Below are 24,498 nucleotides of genomic sequence, written 5' to 3'. Positions count from 1 at the left end.
CTCCAAAGACTCTAACATTGCTGGGTAATCAATTCTGTTTAAAAATAACCAGGCATACAGTAGTTGAAACATTTAAAGAAAACTATAGATGCACATAGGACAAATGTGAAATTTGTCTTGAACAGCTGGAAGAGACTGGATGTCAAAAATGATAAAGCAGAAAATAAATTATTAGCTTTGTGATTAATCAGCTTACCTTTCCATAAGTCATCAGCTTTTTCAAGATTACCCTTCTTTAATTTGTTGGTCACAGGTTCCTAAAATCAATATACACCAGGGGGTTAGGTTAATGGTTCTGTTTATTTTGTACACTAACCTGCTTACGTACATATGGCTGATAGCTTGTTATAAATATGGTATCTGAGGTTATCCTGCACCAGGAATTGCCCTCATTTTTTCTTGTCTGGGAGACAGAGGTGAAGGGTGGACATATTTAAGTTTGATTGAACAGTGAATATTTTTCTGACTCCAAAGTGAAACAAATCTGTGCAACTACTCACACACTGCAAAATCTGTTGAACCACTCTGAAATTAATCACCACCATCAAGATGTTTTGCGGAGATTATGTAAGTATAACAGCTATTTCTGTAAAACTTTCTGATGTTTTGAGATTTGATCCTTATTTGTAAAATCTCATTCATTTTATTTGACATTTTTAACAGGAAATGTTTGGTGTTTTAATTTGTTTTCGTTATGTTTTTAATTAGTAAGTGTTCACTATAAAAGCTAAACTGAGTTAATTTTACACATTCTCAAATCTGTACCATTTTTTAAATAATGCACTATTCCATGGGGGCATCTTAGTTACTATAAGAAATGAAATATAAATTTAATTACTAATTTGTATTTAAAATTCAAGCTCCCTTCCGGGACAATTTGTTTTTGAATAATTATATGTTGAATTTAAGTGATGTGTGTGTCAGTTTAGTCATTTCTTTTCCTTGCCTGCATCACCTAATCCAACTGCTCTGCTAGTTCACTAGTTTCGAAAGTCCAAGAGAGATGTTGTTGTATAAATACGTCTGCTTTGAAAGTGCATCTATTTACATGGCTTTGGAAGTTAGATATAAACATGCATGTGTTAATGGCAATTTTTAAAAAATTGCAAAAAAATTGTACAATTCTAAAAATCTAAAAAAAATTACAAATCTAAAAAAATTCTAAAAATTGTTTTGCTGGAAGCACGTTTGCAGAAAGCATCATTACATAGTTATTTGCTTGAATTTTGGTCCAAGAATTAATATAAATTACTTATCTATATTGTATTAATTCTTAAAAAAACATTTGCTTACTTTGTTTTTCAAGTAATGACTACCTAAAACATGGCTACTTTCTGTCGTTGTTGCCTTTAGAATCTTAATTTCATGTTGTGATTTCAAGATCTTATTTTGCAATTGAAAGGATCATTTGTGTTTTATTATTTGAGAGGCAGTTACATTTCACTGCAGAGGAATAAAAGGAAAAATATTTAATTTATAAAAGGCTACTGCTTTTTTTTGTATTCATTTGAGAACAAGCATTTGAAAATCATTAATATTAGATTCTGTGCTTTATATAGTCTTATTTAATATTAGTATGCTAAATTGTCATAAGAAACATTCAGAAATTATTTTAAATTAGTTTTAAAACATTTAAATTATATTTCAGAGATTATTAAAAGTTACTATAATAGCAAGATTTTAAAGAAATAAAATCATTTGCTCTGCTTCTGGAGCAGATGAAGAAAATTTACAATCGAAGTGTTGGGTTTGAGCATATCCAGCAATTTATTTTAATTATTTTTGATCAACCAAATCAGAGATACATTTTTGATTTTCTGTATTACCTGAACAAGTTTTGATGCTAAAATATTTTTATAATCAAAGTCATTATATTTTAAACAATTGTCTATTATCTTAAAATATGGCCCAAGTGGTTAGAATTTTGTGTTGAAACCAACTCTTGAGGCCAAGTTCACCTCTTAATGTCCTTTGGATTTGGAGCCCTCAAGCAAAGACAAGCTCTTCCATTGGCAAGAAAGCGGAGGTTCTGATTGGTTCTCTAGTGTGGCTGATCATTGGCTGGGCTGCTTGTTAAAAGTAGATCCCTTGACCCTCTATGCAGTGATTCTGATTAATACACATGATGTCTGAACTTGTTTATGCCCTTGATTTACATATTATCTTTCCTGAGAACCACCAACGTAATCCATCAGTGTCAGTTACAAAAAATAATACATTTAAATATACGTCAGCAGGGTACAAAGATCATATAGAAAAGCAGTTGCATTTCTGTAGTACATACCATATGAAAAATCTTAAAATTACTTTATAGAGGTATCAGTTGATTGGCTTCTGGTGATGATGGTAGTTTATGTGGATAAGTTACATTACGAAGGTAAATTCATTCTTCGAAGCCAAGGTGTAATTTACTCGTGCTTGAGTGCAAGAGCATCTACTGAAATCAAGATTTAATTGAGTGATTATGTCAAGCCTGGAATTGCTTTTGTTTATTAATTGGTCATATAAATCACCTTTCAGGAAGATATAATTATAATGCTTTTTTTTCTTTTACAACGGAGGAAATCAAGTTATAGAATAGTAACTAACCTACCTAACATTCTATAGCCAGAGTGTTTTGAAACCAAGTTCCAAACCCAGCCATCTCTGGATCTCTAGAACTCGAACTCTTCTTCAGAATATATAGCTCTGATTCCTCCAGTGAAATTCACGTCCATTTGTCCAGTTTTGTTATGAATTAATTCCCACTTTTTGTATACTAGCATTTTATTACCTATAGATTGATTTATTAGATTGTGCCCTTCTTTTTGCCCTGTAAGTTAACTTTAATTTTATTCCTCTTTCTTTTGTTTTCCACCCTTTTCCTATTTCTACCATATTTATTGACTGACAAAAAAAAAATTAGTCATAGCAATATTAGAAGATATGCACCATTGATATCATATTCTGTTTCTGAAACAATTTACTTGTTACACATCAAGTGGAGAAATAATCATAATTTCTAGAGTATCTACTATACCTCAGGAACTCTACATGCCTTGTCGAATATAATTCTCAAAGCAAACTGTTCTATAAAGAATCCCACCTAATGTGCAAATGTTTTGAAGATCTCCCCAAATGCGCTAGATGTTCTGCTCAGTGGTTTTAAATACATTACTTTCAGCCTTCATCCATTTCAGGAAACTATTAACATCCTCATTATTCACTGAGGCTGAGAGATCTTAAATGCTTTCCCCAGGGGGCAGAGCAAGGCTGCAGTAGACATAGGAGCCTAGCCAACTCCAAAACCATTGCTGTGCTCTTTCTGTGACACGCACACACATACACACACACACACAGGTAAGAAATACCTAAATATGAGTCTCTTACACAATTTCTGACTTCACAGTGTAAAGCAAAAAGCAGATGCTTATGAACCCAGTAGGGAGTATGAAATGAGGAGCAGTCTCTTTCCAAGGTATTGCTGCTTATCAGCTCACTCCCAGCTGGTTTCAAAACAGCACAGAAGTCGGTCAACAGCAGGTGTGAGCGTCCACTGTGGGCCTCAAGGCAGCTGACATCTTAGCCCAACTAGAATGGAAGAAATTAGTGCTTTTTAGCAGCAACTTTACACATGGTGAAGGAAAATCACTCTGCCACCCAGAATCAAGTTAAAGAATTCTACTGAGGAGTGATTCTAGGCTAAAAAGAATGTCCACCATGGAAGCAGAGGCTGTTGATTAGGCAAGATATTTTCTGAACCAGGCTTTCCCAGTTGAAAGGTTTTCCTGGAAGATAAACTTCATTCCAAGACATCTGACTTTATCTGCAGTAAGTGTGACTTACTGAACAAATATTATTGAAAGGTTGTTCTTACTTTAGATTGCTTTTACTATCACAAGGGTGTTGTCTGAACTTGGTACATTTTGACTCAACAGAAGTTATTAATCATGCTGGAAATGGCTTCAACCTTTGCCAGTGCTTCAGTTGAACTGCTCACATATTACCCTGGAGGAATCAAATGTAGTGACTTTGATTCTTAAAATGATATACACAAGTATATGTACTACAGCCACCACCTTGACCACAGAACCCAACCCCATGGCTTTAATTGTAATCTGTGCACAAAGTCTTTTCCAATTTCCATCTCTGCCCAGTTTCGATGCCAGAACTCCAGACACAAATATCCAAGCGCCTGTTGAGTGAGTGGAAACTCCATCCTCTCATTTACTCTGGCAAAATAGATAAATAAACAAACAAACAAACCGAACTTGGAGCTATCCCTGACTCCTCCCTTTCTTACCTTACAGTCAATCCACCAGTAAATCTTTTGATTCTATATGCATCCTATATTCAAATATCACCTTCTTTCATTACTTCCAGCACAACTACCATCATTACTTGCCAATTTAATGTAATAGTCTTCTAACTGGGGTCCCTGCTTCCACCCTTGTCCCTCACTTCTAATTGCTGAACCTACAGCAATAAAGATCATTGCCAAAACTCTACCTTGCCTTAACATACGTGCCATTGATATGTATCAACCACCGTCATCTAGAATTAGAAGAAGGAGAAATAGGAGGGGGGGTGTTCAGTAAGGAGGAGATTGCGGGAAAGGCTCTGGTCCAGGTTTGCAGGTTTTGAGAGTGTTTATCATAATAGCGAGAACAACAAAGGTTTACATCTACTGAGTAATTTGCATTTTCAAAACTTCTTTCAGTATGCATATAACAGGAGCTGTGAAAGATGACTACTCTCTAAATATTTTTGCTTCTCTGGAATGCTAAAGTTTTCCAGGTGATTACAAAGCTCTGAAAGGTGATAATATACTGCTACTATTAGAATTAACACATTGTGTTCATTTAAACAAGCATTTGTTTAAACCCAGAACTCCTTCAAATTCAAACAGCGTTGACAGTTCAAATAACAGAGAACATGTTTAACAAAATTTTTGGTTTATTTTTCTTAGTTGATCAACCCATTTAACAAACAGGACCAGAAAAAAATCCATCAGATTATCACAAATCAAAAATTTTCGAAACCATACTTTTTACCACGAAGCACTAAGAAATTATGTTTGAGCCATATGAGTCACCGTCATTTTAATGAGTCATGTGTATCTGTGATTAGGTGGGGCAGAGAACGCAGGCGGAGAGGCCCCACACAGTGGGATTTACTTCCTGACTCTCCAGTTTGCACTGCAGCCTCCCAGACAAACCCCCGCCCTCTATTGTCCCTGGCTTTCCTCCCTCAGTAGAACTTCCCTGATATCAGGCGGAGCTAGCCTGCTTCTCCAGGAAGAAGGGGGCTACAGAAATTACAATTTAAAACGTACTCGCAGTCCATGAAGGGCCTCTTCCTGCCTTGGTCTCCTCCAGACGACCTCAACGTGTGCAGAGAACACTGTTCATGACTGCGGACATGCATTTCCCATCAGGGGTGACGCCAGGTCTTCTCCTTGGGCCCGTTTTCTTTGCCAGCATTTCATCACACTCCAATGCATAATCATGAAACGCACTTTCTCATATACATTTTTTATGTCCTTCGGGCATACTGGTAATTATGCTAGAAGCAATCAGGAACCAAAAACAATAATAACAGTTAACAGACCACGGATAGCATCGAGTACAAAACAAAAGTAATTATAGGCCATTTGTGTAGAAGATAATGTGTTTTATGTGGCCCTGTTATGGATAAAGTGGGGCTCAGCTTCACTCACAAGCTACTTTGGATTGGCTTTTCATCTTTAGTTTGAGGCAATTTGTAATAAAGCAACAGGATATCTTAATATAGTTATCATCCTATCTCTTAATTCCAACTTTTGTGCTATTGTATTTTTAAATAAGCCAGAACAGAAAGCATTATAAGAACGTTTTTCAAATTATGAGAAAAGGAATGCACTTGAACCCAGCAGCCACATTGTTCTAAGTACTGTGTATTAGTGATGCTTCCAAAATTAAAAGGCTCATATTGTATTTTATAGTTGAATCATTCTTTTTTGTTGCTATTACTATAATAGCAATATTCTTGAATTATTGTTCAACTCCTTAGAGATACTGCATCTAAGCACACATTTCCTCTAGGCATTCATTTAGCTGCCAGCTTCTCAATGCCATCATTTTAAAAGGAAAGCAAGAAAACAGACAAAAGTGCTGAAAGGTGGAGGGGCGCATAGGCGCCCGGGAGACTGGTATCTTTCGTCACCTGTTGTGCTGACCACCGTGTGTTTAATCAAGCTGGTAGCTGGCAGATTAAAAAGTAAATATTCCCAGTAAATTCAATAGTTCCTCTGCAGCACAAAGGGTTAGATTTATGAGTCTTGGTCATAGGTGAGCTGATGGTTCCGAAGTGGGAATCGATTGTTTAAACAAGGTCACAAATGAAGCCATCACAATTTCATGATTAGTAGAAACTTCAGGATCTCTGCAGTGCTTTTGTCTCATCACATATATTATGAATACTAAGATGCTTGTGTATGGATATGCCTGGTCGTCCTTCAAGATAGTCAGTGACTTCTGATTTCATGATTGAGAGGACTTGGTCTTTTTCTTGTGTATGATAATGCATGGAATAATATGAATGCTCAAGAGAGGAAAGTGTTTGGAAAACAGCATTGTCATTATTTAGCAGAGGGAAATAAGTATTAAATAGTACCCTTCAGAATCAGCTTTTGCCATTGGGAACTCTTTCAAGTTGACTCTCGTGTTCTTTTGACTTGCTCCCATCTTTTTTTCTGCCCACCCCCCACCCCCACTCTGAGAGTTCTACGACTTTTTGCTGCTACAAGATACGCCCATCTCATGTTGTATTTTCTTTTCCCCAGTCTCTATGCTCAGAGAATGAAAAGCATGGCTATCAATATTTACAACATATTTGCTAATTTGTTTGACCTAAACATACATATAGTTTAAAATTTGATGAGCCTTAACATTATAAGAAACAAGTTTACCAATAAAAGTACAGTGTTTGGGCACAGTTCTTTTCGTTTTTAACTGTAAGAATCCAGTCAACATGCTGCTTTCTAAAGTTCCTAGGGCAGGTCACTCCCCAGCACTTCAGTGTGGTTGTGATATTCGTCTGAAACACACACACACTCATTTGCCACAACCTGCTTTCCCCTTGGGTTCCCCCTACATCCTGATTGATTTTGTTAAATTTACAAATAGAAAAATATACTGTGTGGAATCTAGTTGGACGAGTTTTGAGAAACACCGAGTCATATATCCATCACCACACTTCCTTAGAAAATGTACCCACCATCCATCACCCAACCATCTTCCCTGCTGCCCTTCGGCAGTCACCCCCCTTCTCAACCCCTGAGCTCTGGCAGAAATTGATCTGATTGCCATTCGTACAGTCCAGCCTCCCCTGGACAGCATCCAGACAGAGCGACAGCCTGTGAACCCTTTGGGTATGGCTACCTTCACTTAGCAAAATGCATTTAACAAAAAGACTTCTGGGGAAGATGACAGAGTAGGGCACTCCAGGACTCAGTGCTCGCACTAAAGCAACCATTAACCAGGCAAGAAACTGGGCCTGTTTGCACTGAGAAAGACTGACATAGGAAGCCCTTCTTGTTGACATCCTTACTCCAGAATTTCTCCTCCAAGCAAAATTACCACGAGGCAAGGAAAGGAGTGTAAAATCTATAAAGGTAGGCAGTCTGGAACAGAGGCTTGTCATATTTAAATAACTGGGAGAGGGACATTTATCCCTTAGGAAAAGGAAGGAACAATCAAATTCCTGTAAACAGGGGACTCCAAAACAACTAATAAACAAAAGCCCAGGACAAGACAGAGGCCCAATGAGACAGGAAAAACCCTACACAGTGTGTTTTGCCTTGAGAAAATCTTCCTGATAGGAGAGCTGCAGCTCAAGAAAATCTCTGCCATCTCCAGCTGGTGACAAATCCAAGAAACAGATATCCCAGGTTGTGGATCCCAGAGTTACCATTTTAACCTTTAAAATGTACAATGTGGAACAAGAGAACAAGACAAAAAAAGAAACAAGAAATGACCCATCCAAAGGAAGATGATAAAATTCAGAAAACACTAATAAAAAATATGAGAATGAGATATACCAATAATGCTTTTATGCAAAAGGTCTTAAAAATGTTTAGGGAGATGAAGGAAAATATAAAGAAAGAACTACAGGATTTCAGGAAAACTATAAATGAACAATATGAGAGTCTAAGAAAAAGAGATAGAAATTTTAAAAAGGGACCAAACAGAGCTACTGGAGTTGAAGACCACAGTAACTGAGATGAAAAAAATGCCCAGGAGGGTCTCAAGAGGAGAACGGAGATGGTAGAAGAAAGAATCAGTTAACTTGAAGACAGGGCGTGTGAAATGTGTCAGACTGAGCAGCAGAAAGAAAAAAAAGAAATATTAAATGCAAAAATACCTTAGGACAGCTATGGGAAACTATCAAGCAGATCAACATACATGTTATAGGAGCCCCAGGAGGAGAAAAAAGAGAGAAAGGGTAGAAGGAATAGTAAAAGAAATAATGACAGAAAAATTCTCAAACTTAGCAAAAAACATGTATGTACATTGAAGAAACTCAGAGAACACCAAACAGGAGAAGCATGAATCAAGGTAAAAAAAAAAAAAAAAAAAAACCAATTAATGTACTACACAACAATAACAGAATGAAGTTAAAAAAAATGACTATCTCAATGGATTGAGAAAAGGCATTTGACGATGTACCATAAACTTTCTTGATAAAAACACTTAGAATGCTAAGAAGAGAGGGAAACATCCTCAACATGATTAAGGATATATGATAATCTGACAGCTCACATCCTACTTAATGGTCAAAGAATGAAAGTTTTCCTTCCAGGATGAGGAAGAAGACAGAGATGCCCACTGTCACTTCTGTTATTCAACATTGACTAGAAATTCCAGCTAGAACAATTGGGCAAAAACAAAGAATTAAAAGGCATCCAAATTGGAAAGAAAGAAGTGACCTATTCAATGATTATATAATCCCATAGTCAGAAAATCCTCAAAATCAAAAAACTTTAACAATGAAAAGACAACCTAATTCTTAAATGGGAAAAATGAATTGAACAGACATCTTCCCAAAGAAAGAATTTGGGAAAAACACATAGAAAGTTCCTCGACATCATTAGCCACAAGGGAAAGGAAAATGAAAATCACAGTGAGATACCATTTTATATCCATTGGAATATCTGCTTTTAAAAAAAATGGAAAATATCAAGTATTGAAGAGACTGCAGAGAAACAGGAACACCCTTTCATTGCTGGTGGCAATGTAAAATGGTGCAGCCCCTGTGGAAGACATTTTGGCAATTCCTCAGAAAGCTAAGTATAGAACTACCATATGACCAAGCAGTCCCACTACTAGGGAAATACCCAAAAGAGTTGAAGGCAAGGACTCGAGCAGATATTCATGCACCAAAGTTTATAGCAGCATTCATCACAACTACCTCAAGACAGAAGCAACCCAGGTGCCCATCAACTGATGAATGGATAAACAAAATGTGTGTAAATATACAACGAAATATTATTCACCCACAGAAAGGAATGAAGTCCTGACACATGGGACCACATGGATGAACCTTGAAAAATCTTCTTAAGTGAAATAACCCAGCCACAAAAGGACAAATACTGTATGATCTTACTGATTTAAACAATTAGAAAAAGCAAACTCGTAGAGTCAGAATCTGGAATATATATTACCAGAGGTTGAGGAGTGGGAAGGAAAAGGAATGGGCAGTTAAGGCTTAAAATCTGCAGCATTCCTATTTGGAGTGATGGAAATGCTGTGGGAATGGATGATGGTGATTATGACCCAGCACAGTCAATACAATGCACAGCAATGAGATACACAGCTGCGTATGATTAAAAGGGGAACATGAGATGGTTTATATGGTAACAGAATACATTTTCTAAAATCCATGGAACTATACCTCCACAAAACCCTAAGTTTAACCACAGACTTTAATCAAATGTATTAATAATAATTAATATAATTTCACTATAATAATGTGCTCCCATCAATTGTGCAAAATGTGGCATTGGTGGTGGTGTATGGAATTCTGCATTTTAATATGCTGCTGCTCTGTCTATAGTGAATATGCTCCACCCATATTAACAGTGCCACTTTTTTCACTGTAATTCTTTTACGTGTGTGTGTGTGTGCTTGTGTGTGTATACCTTGACACCCTGAATAGAAGAGAAATTCTGTGCAGAATATTTATTTAAATCAGCTCAGGTAACAATCAACCTGAACAAAGCAGCCACTACTACTAACTCTGCCAAAACTCTCGTGTTAATGATATCAAGGTTAATTTCAAAACTTTTGTTTGGATTAAATATCTCTTAAGATAGAAATCTAAAAGTTCTTTACTATATAATAAAATGACTAATTTGCGAATAACCTAGCAAAGATTATTTTAGTGGCAAACTGCTGTACTTTAAAGACATGCTCTCTCGATTCAGTTAATATGAATTCAGAAACTTGTAAAATATTCATAAAATCAGTTAGAAACAAGGAGTATTATAAAGGTAATGTCTTCTGGGAATAGAATTACAGGGATATTTTCCACAGCAGCCTGTCAGTGTCCAAAAAGAAAGAGAAATAGTGAGGAAAAGAGACCATTCCTTTCTCATTAACATCTAGAGAACATACAGTTCATAAGATAACATTCTCATTGATCTCTGCCATTGAAAGTTAAACAATTTGTTTAATCATCATGAAGCTGCTTCTGAATTTTTTGAAACAGATTTATAGGGCTTTGAGAGTGCTGGTTGCTAGCCTTTCTAAAAATATCAAATTAGAAGAAACTTGCTGAAATCTAAACACCATCTTTCATCTAAGGGCTGTAGCATCATTTTGTAGAAATTGTTCTGATAAATCCATGAAATGCAATTTTTCATACATTAAATGTCAGCATAATGTCTAACTTAAGTGTGAAATTCAGAGCTGCATGTGCTATTTCAGGATGAGCAATCATTTATCTCCTGTAGAGAATTTGTTTCTCATTTAAAAACATTTAAAAATTTTAACTTATATGTTTCATCAACTCTAAATTAATGTATGTGCATTTGTAACTTTTTAATCCTTTTTATAGGAGACACAAACAAATGCAAAACCATAATTAATTTTTAGAAATAAGAGAATAACACAGAATAAAAAAGGAGAGAAAAGAAGTAACCTGTACCGGAAAATCCCAGGATTTAAATTCAGAAGACTATATTATTCTAAGCTGCCAATTATTAAGCCAGTGGCTTTGAATAAATATTGAGTCATCATTTTTTCATATGTAATATAGAAATAGGAGCACTTACCTTACTCAATACAGGCTTGTTGGTAATATCACATGAGATAACACAAAGGTGCTGCGTAAATTGCAAAGTAGCTAAGCAAATAATGAAAAGGCACCATGCCCCCTTCCCCTCCATAACAGCAGGCTGGCAAAGCATATTTGCACATTATGGCTCGGGGGTTATGAATATGTCCATTAGATTTAAATGCTATTTTGATTCTCTTAAAGTAATTAAAATGAAAAAAAAAGACATTAGGACATCTTACAATTCATTAGACAATTCATAAGGATGATTGAATAGCATTTTTAGATCTGACCCATGATATTTAATTTTCTTCAAAGATAAGAAAATTGCAGAACTTAAAGAAATCTCCTTTAGAGAAATACAGTAGTAAAAGAAAAGGCAGATTACCAAATAATAATGTAATGTGAGACTCCATTTGGAAAAAAAAATCTTATAGCTATATGTAAAGATATAAAAAGCACTTAGACGATCTCTTGGCATAAACTTTCAACTATTATTCCTATTTATCCTCTTATTATATTGATTTAAAAGTTAACAATAATTTGTAGATCACAAGATTATAAATGACTTTTAACTTTTTGTGATCAGAGATTGTTTGCCAAATTGAGTGTATATTAATCTTCTAATGACAAAAAACAGGCCACTTGGATTTCTTTGGCACGTGGAAGGCACCTCGTCCAGCAGTGAAGAGCTTGGACTCTGGAGTCAGGCAGACCCGGGTTTGAATGCAAGCTGTATCACATACCGACCACATGATCAAACACTAACCTCTGTAGACCTGTTTCCTCATCTTCGGCGATAGCACCTGCCTCATTTGTTTGTTAATCGTGGAAAGCTAGATGAGATGAGTAAATTATTTGGCAAAGTGTCTGACACATATTGAGAACTAGGCACATATTGACTGTTTGGATTGAGGTATTAGTGGTATTGAAGAACTTCTTCATTTGACTTCGTCACACAGCTCAGCTCTCATTTGGTTGGAGAGGGGGGCTATAGATATAAGTTTCCATTTGCTCTTTCTTGTCATTTATAGTTTGACTAGGTTTAAAACTTTGGAGTCACAGAATGGCAGATTCTAGAATGGCAGATCAAATACCTCCTGAAATTTAATTGTACAGAAGAGTGTTCTGATGATAATTCAATTCTTTCCTTTGTAAGCAACCTGACCGTGTGTGAAGATTGTTCTGAAGGTTCAATATTGCCCAAATGAACCCTTTCCATCTAGAGATGTGATTATTACCTAAATTTCTTCTGTACTTTCTTTATTTCTGTTTTTCTTCCGTTTCTTTTCTCTCTCAGAGGTACAGAGAGTAGATACAGTGACTGAATCATGTTCTTCATGTTTTGTGTTTTCTTTAACAATTTTCATTTCTATGTCCTTTTTTGCCAAGTTATGAGAAAATTTCTCAAGTTAATTCCGCTACTCATTGCCTCTGTTGAGTTAGTTTTTGTTTTGTTTTTGGCTTTCTTTTATAAGGATAAAGTTATAAGCAAACAAAGGTAGCTTCTAGGAAGAGAGTTGTGCTGTGATTCCAAAAAAAGTTTCCGGTTATCAAAATGCTAGCCAGACCGTGCGCGCTGCCAGGTCACATCCTGGGCACCCCTGTCCTCAGAGTAGGCGCCTTCGTTTGCTCCTTTCTCAGACTTCTCCAAATGGAAGCATTTCTTTGTATCATTTTCTTGCCTGGGAGACCTTCTTAAATGGTGGTTGGGTGACTTTATCTGAATGGAGAGCCAGAATGCTCTGAACTTAACTGGCCAGGTAATTTCAGTGAGAAGCAAGGTGACAGAAGGCAGGAAACAGGACATCTTTTCCCCAAAACTACCGATATTTTATAATGAGCAAATGCTATATTTATACTTAATCCTTTCATCTTCCCCAAAACCATCAGCAAAATGCCATCCCGGTACAATTCCATTGGAAGTTCAGGACAAAAGACTGATTTACATTGGCACTCCTGCAAACAACTTGAAATGAAATATTAGACATACTGTTCTTAAAAGTATTGTGATGTACAACCAACAGGAAATCCTTGTTGACTACCTTTCTCTACACTCTCAACCCAGATGCATAATTTTTTTTTTTTTAGAGACTTTAAAATCTTTTATTTGGAGAAATGCTTTCAGATCATGCCCTCAGGGCTCTCACCTTCCCTATCCAGTGTAATTCTTCTTTAATAAGAAAAATACCTTTGTGAGCTCAAGTGCTAATTGACCACTAAAGTAAAATTAGTTTTATTTGTAGTGCTCAACAAAAAGTTCGAAAATATAAAAGATTAAAAATAAAATTTAAATCATTATCACCTAACCAGAGTACAGATCATGCTGTTAATAGTTAATGATATAGGGTATTTCCCTCCAGTTTCTCTCGAGTTAAATAAAAAGATGTGTAAATGCAGCTCACATACACATTTATTTACACGTTACATGTAAATTATACACAGTTATATACTTAGACACAAATGTACACATACATAGTTGCAAATCGCCATCACTCTGCTTCTGTACTGTGCCCTCCTTGTTTTCCTTTACTAATACCCCAGGTGTAGAGGCAGCACCAGGCACCTGTGAGGGTTGGAGGTGCCTTAGCTGGGACAATCCACTCATAATCAGATTAGAGGACATCAGATAGCCTGGAACCTGCTGAGAGCATCTGGGCAGAGCCGCGGGGACTTCCATTGGGCTCTTATCCACTTCAGCCTTTGAAATACTTTTGTGGATGAGGAGAAAGCAGGATTCCAGTTCCAAGTAAAGCAAAATATTAAGCAGGATACTCAGGGATTCCGAGAGTAGAACATGAGCTAAGAAAGCACGACCCACTGAGTTCGTCCTGCTGAGGAAGGAAAGTGACTTCAACAGAAGTCTCGTAGCAGCCGAATCATCACCACTGAAAAACACACGCACAATAGTGACAAATTTCCTTCACACCCCTGAATAGTATATCAGATATTGGACACTCTAAGCTGAAATATAAATATTTTCGGGAACAGGATATTTAGACCTAGTTATTTAGGGCTTTTCTAATATTATCTACAACTTATCTAACATATTTGTGCTTGAAATAAGGACATTTGTTTGTTTGGTTGGTGGATTATTTTATTACCTGCTCAATGTGAGCATCTTGCATTACAATAGTATTCTTCAGTAAAACATAAGGCAGCAAAATAATCATAAGCATCTGAATCTTTGATAGACTTGACTTTCTAATAACTTCCTTAATTCAACAAAATAATTATGTTTGTAGGAAGCCAAAACCAAGATTGAGTTATGCTTAATTCCAAGAGTATCCAAGATATGCATTGATTTAAATGAAATAGAGTCAGTGAAAAGGTAGAACTTTGCTAAATTCTGACCCATTTGTATAATTGTGAGTTTTGAAACGGTGGTAAATAGATGGATTATTCATTCTTCCTCTCTTGGAAAGCTCCCTTGACGTCAACTGTTAGTGTAACATTGGCAATTTTATGCAGTTTATAATTTGCATAATTTTAAAGATTTTCAGCTATAAAATAGCTTCTACTAAAGGCCTCCTATGTGCAAAATGCATTATCAGTCATAAAAACTCTACATTGTTTCTGAGCAACCTGTTCTTCAAGTATTTACTCTGTTCATTTAGAGAGATTTATAGCATATGATTTAGGGCTATGTGTTAGTTTAAAATTTTTCTTGCCATTGAAATAGTCCAATAATAGATGTAATAGTTTGGATTTTTCTTTATAAATATAATAGGCTCTGGTGATTTCTTTTTCCAAAAATGTTTCAAGGATTTCTGCTTCCTATTCCTTATTCAGTATACCCAGAATATTTCTATGAAAGTTTGCTTAATATCCTGGTAACTGAAATTCTGACCTTAATTGAAAAAAGATGACACATATCATAAATTATGTTTCCATGCATTTAACCTAAATTTTTAAAAGGAATTTTGCATATGTTTATTCAGTATAGTCTGTCATTCATGAAAATTAGTTTGTATATGCTTATTCTTCTCTAATATGTAAGTATGTATTTGTGGCTCCTCATTTCCTTGTAAATCTCCTGACTTTTAGTTGGTCTGTGATGTAGGAAGCAAATTATATCTTTTTCTACCTTTGCTTTTATGTTACAAAATGAGACAGAAAGAGAGACACAGACAGAAACTCCCTTGCTATGGTCCCTGCCATGAGTGAGGCACCATTGTCGTTTTATCTTTTATATGCAAACCTTACCCTGAGTGATGAACAAAAAATACAGACCTGTCTTGCCTGGCTGTACTGAATAAATGCTTAGCTAGGGTTCTCCAGAGAAACAGAATCAGTGGAGATATTCATAGACATAAAATTTATAAAATGTCTCGCATAACTGTGGGAATGCAGAGTCCAAAATCCGCAGGGTAGGCTGTGAAGCTGAAGATTCCGATGGAGGGTCTGGACGAACTCCACAAGAGAGGCTCACTGGCTGAAGCAGGAAGACAGCCTGTCTCTTCTGAATCCTCCTTAAAAGGTTTCCAGTGATTAGATTAAATGTCACTCATTGCAGAAGACACTCCCCTTGGCTGATTGCAAATGCAACCAGCTGTGGATGCAGCCGACGTGGTCATGATTTAAGTCCATGAAATGTCCTCACAGCAACAGATGGGCCAGCACTTGCCCAGCCAGACAACTGGGTACAGCCGCCTGGCCAGGTTGCCACATGAACCTGACCATGACAGAGGGTTTGTGTTCTCTCCATGTTTCTAAAATAAAAACTCTAGTGCGTGCATTATTAGCATGATGAATAATGGAGTTCTATTTTCTTAGAAGTCAAGGACGAGAAATATAACTCTCCATGTATTTCATTTCAACCCATTGTGCACAATTTCCTAATTTTAATGCTCGAAGTATATTTTAGGAAAATATTAAAGTGCTAATTTTCACTGTTGGGCATTGAGGAAATTTGGTTGCTTATTCAGTTGCCTGTAACCAGAACTTAACATCAACTAAAACCCATCTCAACACCTTGGCAGCAAGTCAAAAGAATTTCTTAGCAAATTTCTTGTTTTGAGATGTCTGCTGCTATACACTGGTATTCAGAATATGTATAGTTTATTGATAACTGATTAGGCAGCATTCTTAGTACCATTTTAGATTTTTATGTATCTCACCTTTTTTGGTGGATTAGTTAGAAACACAAAATTTCCAACTGAATAAACAACATCAAACTTTTCAAAAATTCATAGGTGGCAATCTAAATCTTAACCTCGCAATCATCGAGTTTTTCTTTATAAAATCCCTCCTTGCTGTTGCTTAGACTTAAAATGTGATTAAAGTAACAAAGATTTAAAGCTTCAAGTGACCTAGCAATAGGGATATGGGTTTTTTAAAGAATTTCAATATTATGCTTGAATCATTAATACTGTGTGCTACATCCACTAGGTTTTAAAAATAACTAAGGTGTGACACTAAAGACAAATCTCTCACTTTTAGTCTTGCCTCAACTAAGACATGCTGTTTTCCCTATTCTTTCTCTTACTGATTTCACCTTTCCATCTACTACTGTCTCTCTCTTTTTGCTCACTTCTCTCTCTTTTTGTTCCCTTCTCTCTCTTCCCTTCTTCTCTCTTTCCATACCCCCGAAGCTTTCATCTTTGTCTTTAAACTGATTTAAATAATAATAACTCAGGTTTTTTAGAACCTTTTACCTGTAGGGTCCTTTGTAAATGAACATACAATTTTCTCGCAAAAAAAAAAAGGAAAAGGGAACTCAATAGTACCTAAGACTAATATTTTACTTTAAATGAATTATATCTTTAATATAAGTGGCACCAGCTATGAACTTGAATGTTGCTTTCATAACCCATTAGCTGTATGACTTTAACAACCTACTCAAAGTCTCCTCAACTGTGAAATAAGAATTTTAGTGTCAGTCTCACAGGTTTCTGACCAATTATCAGTTTCACAAGGTAAAGCAAAAGCAAACCTAGAGCCAAGCCTCCTTATATGGGCAATGAATTAAAAGAAAAAACTGCTGGATAAACTAAAGAAATGACTGTGGTACATGTACTTTTATACATCACATAAACATTCCTGAGCCTTCATTATATCCAAGGCACTTTCCTCATGCTTTGTAGAAAAAAGAAAAGAAATGCACCTGCCCTCCGGAATTTTAAAATGTAGAGATGAAGATGGATATAAAATGCCAGATCGTGTGGTTCAAGGGCTCTGAAAGCAGAGAGGTTCTGGAAAGGCTTCATGGAGCTTGAGCCGGGTTTGGAGTTTGGGGTGGGATTTTAGTTCTTGCAAACGGAAGCAATTTTGTTCTTGAACATGTGTTTAAGGAGCATGTGGACAATTAGACACTCTACTGACAAGCATGGCTAAAACCAGAGACCGAGACTGGAGGTCTGCCCAGCTGGGAGCGTCTGGGCCATAGCACTGAACCCCAGCCGTCTGGCCTCCCGTCAGTCCTTCCTTGTGCACCTGGCCAAAGACCGATGACCATGCGCATCATCAAAGATGGGACGGGCGCCGTTGACCGCGGTCCATCACCAGAATTGTGATAACAAAAGTAGAAGAATGAGTATCTCCAGCCATCTCCCCAATAAAGGAAATGCCTGCAACGCTCCAGTGCCTAAGTTACCTCACTCTTATGGTTCAGACACATCTGGGTATCTGGTTAGCTTTAGATTAACAAAGTCAGTCCTGATTTACCTTAGTCCTTTCCATATCAGCTTCATTCCTATTGCTACTCAAAGTCCAATCCCCTTTGCAACTTTTTTTTAAAAAGTTGTTTTTTTAAAAAAAAAAAAAACTGTATGGGTGCTGCTGATTTTCATAGCTTCAGAGCTCTAACCTTGAGCCTCCACTCCATGGTTTCTTGCCACGTTTGTCTTACCAACTGATTACTAAGCTTCTTGTGAACAGGAGCATATTCCCCATGCAATGGTTCTGCCATTGTATAAAGGCTGGGGATTTGTGAAACTATAAAGAGATAAAGGAAAGAGCGCCTTTCGCCTTACTAGCATGAGACACCAAACAACTGAGCTTTAAAAAAGAGTGAATAAAACCATCGCACACCCTCTCTTTCACGGGCAGTGAGCAGTAGAGGCCCATGTGATGGGGAGCCTCACGGCTGCAACCCCAGCTCCCTGTTTTGGAGGAAGCTAGCACAACTCTGCAGGTCTCACTCACTTTGCTTAACGCTGTGTGCTCAGTTCCTGAAAAATCCTTTGTACCGCCAACCTGAGGGAGAAGCGATTGTCACTCAATTCTCTCAGACCGGTGGGGAGTCCACACTGGCAGCAGGGGCCTGCCTTTTTGAATAAGTCACCCCAAGGCATGGGGAGCTGCTGCCTAACTCCCAGCCCCGCCTGTTATTTCATTCACAAGGGCCTTTCAAGCGCTGCAGAATAGAGTCTGTGCTGTGGAGGTTTTCTCCCTCAGGACGTCTCACAATGTGGAAGGTGAATTTTGGAGAGTTGTTTAAAAGAAATACATATATATTCCTAAACTAAAATCAAGGAATATATACAGAGAGGTAGGTGTATCTTTTTAATTGAGTAAGAAGCAGTTCTGAAAATATCATTGGAATGTGTAATGACACTTTTAGGTCACTTTCTATTCTTTATTTGGAAAAGAAATAATACCAATAGGTCAATATTTTTATGTGTTCATCTGCATTTTTCTATATTTTATACCATTCTAAATCATCTGGCTAGTAGAGAACAATGTAAAAACAATCAACTGGAAATTCTACTGGTTGAAAATATTTACTATCTGCATTTCTTGTTTTTATACTCACTTATGCATAATCTTATTTGATTTAATGTTTCCTTCGATACATCTATTCCCTACGATGTGGAATGTGCTGCCTGAATGGTTCTTATCTCTTCTTAGTTCCAAGCAATAAGTGCTATGTGGATTTGTGATGAGGAAATAAGACTGGAAATAACGTGATACAGTGAAAAGGGGAATACAGGTGTCAGTCCGTAAAACTATCTCAGAAAGTGATGGGGAGCCTTGTGGGGAGTGAAAAAGCCTACAACGTGCATCCATGTAATAGGAAATTGACAGTAACAGCAAACTAAGAAAACGTGAGTGCTTTCCAACGCACCGGACTCATAAAACTGCTCTTCATTTAGCAGATGCTTCTTATGTTCAAGTGAAGTGATTATCACAGAGCCCTAGAATTTCAGATTTCCAGGAGAACTGGGAGACCCCGACGACAGCATGTTCCGTGGGGCCGCGTTTGCGTCTCTGCTGCACAGAAGACGCCGCACGCGGGGGCGTGAATCGAAAGGCTCGACGTGAGCTTTGCGAGACTGTATCACAAGTGCAGGGCGGGTTAAAATGATTCAGGCACCTCTCTGTTTAATAGACGTGCTTTAAAAAATATTTTTATACAATTCAAATTCGATTATTCCTGCGCTCGAGCAAAGGGCTGGCCTTGAGATTTTAGAAATAGAGAGAGTGCCAAAGGAATCCTTCCTATTTCTTCGGGGCTTATGATTTGGTTATGGCCCCAAACAAATGATCTGTGTGATAAGCCAGTGCTATGAGGGTGTCTGTGCATGTCAAATAAATGATGCAGGTAACTGGGGAAAACAAGCGTTTGGGGCTTGAAGCTCAGATAAATTGGGGTTCAAGTACCACCTTTGCCACAACGCGGCTGCGTAACCACAGTAGGTTCCTGCACATCGCTTTCTTCATCTACAAAATGAGGGTAATGATGGCTTTACCCCCAAAGGATGGCTCTGGGGATGAAACGCAGTGCTGCACAGGAGAGCGTATGGCGAATACCCAGCATGCTGGAAAAGGAGCTATTATACCAGGAAACACCTAATGGAAGTGGATTGGAATGGAACTCGAAATAGATATATGAACCTTCTTATATAAGAAATTCATGAAAGGGAAATCTAGACATGAAGTTTGCATCCTAGAAATATGCCAAATTTGACAAATTACTAGATCATTTTTATTTAAATCTAGTTCCTAAGAACTATGAAATTTCTAAACAATGCATTTCTACTTGTTGAAATGCAATCAAATGTGATGTTTTCACCTGAAATAAGAACTATGCAAGAAGTCTTCCCTTGAACACTTTCCTATTTCTCACTTGAAGATTAACACTTTCTTCAAATTCCATGGGACTTTGTTAGACAGTTACGATATAACTTCTCATCTGTCTTGAATCAGTTCTCTATGCATAAGTTACCCACAGCAGTAAAAATATCCGCAATATGTAGCACAACATAATATGCGTATTAGTTGTTTATTTAAATTTTCTTCAAAGAATAACTGAATAAAGTGATGAGGGATATGTTAAGCTAAAATCAAGTTTAAGGCACTTTAAATTATATAGAAAATACTTGCATAAAATAAGAAATTATTTTACCTGTGAGCTCCAAGTGGCTTATCTAATTATGCAACATAAAACCTATACATTATACTCTATAAAACGTTATCAAAATATGTATATGTTTACAAGTTAATGGTCTCTTTCAAAATGCTCTATAGTATCAGCATTGAAAATGATTAAAACATATTATCAATGCACTAAATTTTTGAAAATAAAAATTGGGAACATTTGCTTTGTTACTCAACTATATACCAACTTTAAGTCTTTTGGTTATTCGAAGTCCTATTCCCCCTTCTAGAGTACATTCTACATTTTTCTTTATTTTCTTACACAATCGCATATCCCCCCGCACAGGCTCTTTTCAGACAGATGCACTCCCTTTTCATTACTCGCCTTCCTTATATAGCATTATTCATCTCCTACCAAGACTCAGTCTCCAAACCCATGTCAAATTCAGCCTCTTCAGGTGGGCAGTGTGTCCCACGGCCTCCAACCTCCTATTCTCATTAGAAACAAGAGTAATAAGAAGGAGAGGGTATGCCTGTCTGAGAAAAGTAAAAATAATCTCACCATATGCACACATGTATTGTTTTTCATTGTCATATTTGAATATGCTCATTTTTACAAAATTTCAAAAATATTTTCTGAGACCAAAAAATATTAAAAACATGCATAGGGTGGGCCACGGTGGCTCAGCAAGCAAGAATGCTTGACTGCCATGCCTGAGGACCCGGGTTTGATTCCTCGTGCCTGCCCATGTGAAAAAAAAAAAAGAACATGCATAAAAGATATTTCTTTAAAAGTTATCAGTACTGAAAAACACCCCCCCCCAAAATGTTTCTGATTTTTCAGAAGACTAATCTACAGTTACTGAGTTAATTAACAATATGTCTTAATAGTCGGTTTGTTAAATTATTCAGGTAACTGAGCAATCTGTATTTACTGATGAGAACTTCTATGCCTCGGTTTAGGTCTTCCTTATATCTCAACTGAGTTTCTAAATTAGCCACACCTGCAACCCATATTTCTTCTGTTTATTTCGTTGTTTATGTTGATATGGAATGACATGACAAACTCAAATCAAACGATGAATTCAAATCAAACTAGAATTCAAATCAAATTATATCACTCCGTCTAAAATCTTTAGATAACCCTTAAAAGCCTTGCCCCTGCCACCCAGCTCTGTCTGTCGCCACCCACATGCCAGCTGTCAGCCATTCCTCTACTCCCCATTCCCGAGTCTGGTACTTGCTCTCTCGGTGTGGGAAATTTTTGCCCTGCCAACTAAAAGCATCCTCCCTCCTCCATAAGCTCTTCTCCAAACTAATTACTGTTTGCTTGTCTGGTTTATAGGTCTCTCATCTGCTTTCCTAATGCAAAATATGTAATGGGGGAAAATGTTTATCATATTACTCAACATAAAATAAGGTCATTCATCCAAAAATGTCATTAAAATTTTTTTTTTTAGGAATCATTTAACCTGATAACATCCCCCAATAAATGATGATTTTATTAAAAATCACATTATAGTCAGCTAAAGCGTAAAAACTGACATAGAATGTAATGATTTAATATGCCATATAATTCAGCATGAATGACAAACACTACCAGGAAACTGTGTTTTGTGAATTCCTAAGTGTTCAAAATTCTTCGTACTTTTACTGTCCAGTGTGCTTGCAAAGCATTTTTAGCATGTTTGTTTAAAAGTAATAAGTAATCACAAATATGTTGGTATTGGTACATGTACTGATATTTATTTATCAAAAAATTATATAGAACCTTGTTTTCATTGATCAATTGCCTTCTGGTAGACAATGGGGAAAGCTTCACCCTGGGCTAGGAGGTTGCTGCTGCCAAGAGCTGAGTGAATGTGAGTTCTTCCCAGCTGCTGACCTGTCTGCTGTGGGAAGGCACTTTCCTGTCCAGGGACTCTGGGCACACTGCCCACGAACAAGGGGGATGCTCCCTTTCTTCTGAATGAATTTCAGTGGACAGTTCTCTTGTGCCGAGTGTGATCGCATGGTGCCTTATCCTGGCTGGCTTTGTCTGAAATGATGGGGCACATGCATTCGAAACCTCACTTAAATGTTCTGCTGTTTTATTATTGACAAGAGAGAGAATGTACATGGAATCTTGGTTGGCCTTTTATGTTTTGCTCTGCAGCTTCAGCTAGAAAATGTCTGCCCTACCTGTATCACCTAGGTTTTATGAATCCAATAGCACAAATTCAATTATTTCAATTTTCTCATATATGATATCAGGTCCCCTTAAGTGCAAAAAAGCTCAATAGGCAATAGACTTTTAACTTCTATGAATGACATAAATCCCTCAATAGAATGCTCTTTTCAGTTGCTATAAGTTGGGCTCCAAAATTCTAGGAAAATGCTTACTGTTTATTAAGAAAATATATGTTTTATTTGAATCTTGTGCTTTTTAATTTTAGGTTCTAGTATCTCAGTCTCCTAGGTAAATAATAGATGACAATATAGTAAAGGCCAGGTAATAGAATAAACTCAAATTTGCTCTCTAAAATTAATATATGATTAACACATCTGTTCGATAGACTTGTGTGTGTTATAGTAATTTAAACATTTAGAATATACTTCGGTTTTCTTTTTTTCTAGGTAAAAAATGCTGAGATATTTAATGTGAATTCCTGCAATCTCTTTCTCTTACCACCAGGTACAAGGAACCATCTTCCCAGCCCCCAATTTCGATCCCATTTTGGATGCTCAAATGCTAGGAGGAGCGCTGCAAGGGTTTGGTAAGCCGGTCATCTCTCTGATCTTAGATTGCAATTTTGTTTTGCTTTCCCTTGTTTTAAAAATTAAAAAATGGTATAAAATAGCCAATGCCCAAAGAAATCTAGGCACATTTTTAAAATTTGGACAAAGAAGTAGGAAGAGAAGGAAAACAATAGAAAAGGACAATTACAGGGAACAAATTTGCTTTTTCTCTGTTGCCAATCTTATCTTGACACTTTTTTATCTGAAACCCTGAAACCCGTCATCACTAGGTGCTAATAAAATCCTAAACCAAAGCCCTGGCTCTAGGAGAGGCACCCTCTTGGCTTGGCCATTGTTTGTTTTCCCAGCCTGTTTCTGTTGCTATTCCCACCTCTAGCCAAATCAGACTTCTCTCCACTCCGGTATAGCTCTGCCTCTTCTCGTCTCTGTAAACTGCACAATAAACCTCCTGCCAGGAAGCCCGTTTTCTTCTGTCCACGTCTCCTCGGGATTCTCTTCCTTCAGGACTGGGTGCCCGGCCCCGGGCCTCTGTGGCTTCTCTCCGAGCACTCCGAGTCCAGCAGCCCCCGCCCTGCCTCCCTCACCATCGCTGTCCCCCGGTGTCCCTGCTGCACCGTGAGCTCTACGGCCACAGCCTGGCCTAGGGGGCCCCGAAGTGTGGGTGTCAGCAGAAGGAACTGGGGTTAGAAAAGGAAGTAGGAGGAATAAAGGAGGAAACTTGTTAGGTTTCTTAAAAGGTGATTTAATCTTTAAATAAGTTATGGCGTGAAGCTGTCCATCATCTATGTATTTTCCTTAAGTGACACCTGTTTTAAGAAGACTCCTGTTAAGTACCAAGGTGCACTGGCAACAAAAAAGAAATGTTTGCAGAAATGCCTTTCATAGGAAAGCAAGCTCTTGACTTTAAAGGTTTTCCTTTATAAGAGCTTTACTCTGCACATGTGTGGGTGCACGTGTGTGTGTACCTCTGGGTGTGCGAGTACATGTGCATGTTGTGTGTGTGTGGAAACGTGCTTTACTCTGCACATGTGTGTGTATGTCTGTGTGTGTGTACATATGCATATGCGTGTGTGTAAATGTGCACATGTGCACATGTGGGTGTGCATGTGTACGTCTGTGCATGTACATGCCATGTGTGTGTAA

The 24,498-nt window shown here is 37.3% G+C and overlaps 1 protein-coding gene across 1 annotated transcript in view; it reads left to right on the top strand.

Moving 5' to 3' along the window:
* Positions 1–391: 391 nt before the first annotated feature.
* The window catches only part of ANXA10 (annexin A10), a 74,926-nt gene continuing 50,819 nt past the window's right edge, over positions 392–24,498 (top strand). Inside the window, exons 1-2 of the mRNA XM_077144521.1 lie at positions 392–567; positions 23,291–23,372. Coding sequence (XP_077000636.1) covers positions 550–567; positions 23,291–23,372 — 100 coding nt within the window. The 5' untranslated portion in view covers positions 392–549. The remainder of the gene's footprint in view (positions 568–23,290; positions 23,373–24,498) is intronic.

This window comes from Tamandua tetradactyla, chromosome 26, assembly GCF_023851605.1.
Source record: "Tamandua tetradactyla isolate mTamTet1 chromosome 26, mTamTet1.pri, whole genome shotgun sequence".
In the NCBI taxonomy this organism is placed as follows: domain Eukaryota; kingdom Metazoa; phylum Chordata; class Mammalia; order Pilosa; family Myrmecophagidae; genus Tamandua; species Tamandua tetradactyla.
Note: the sequence above shows the minus strand (reverse complement) of the source record. Positions and strands in the feature narration are given on the sequence as shown.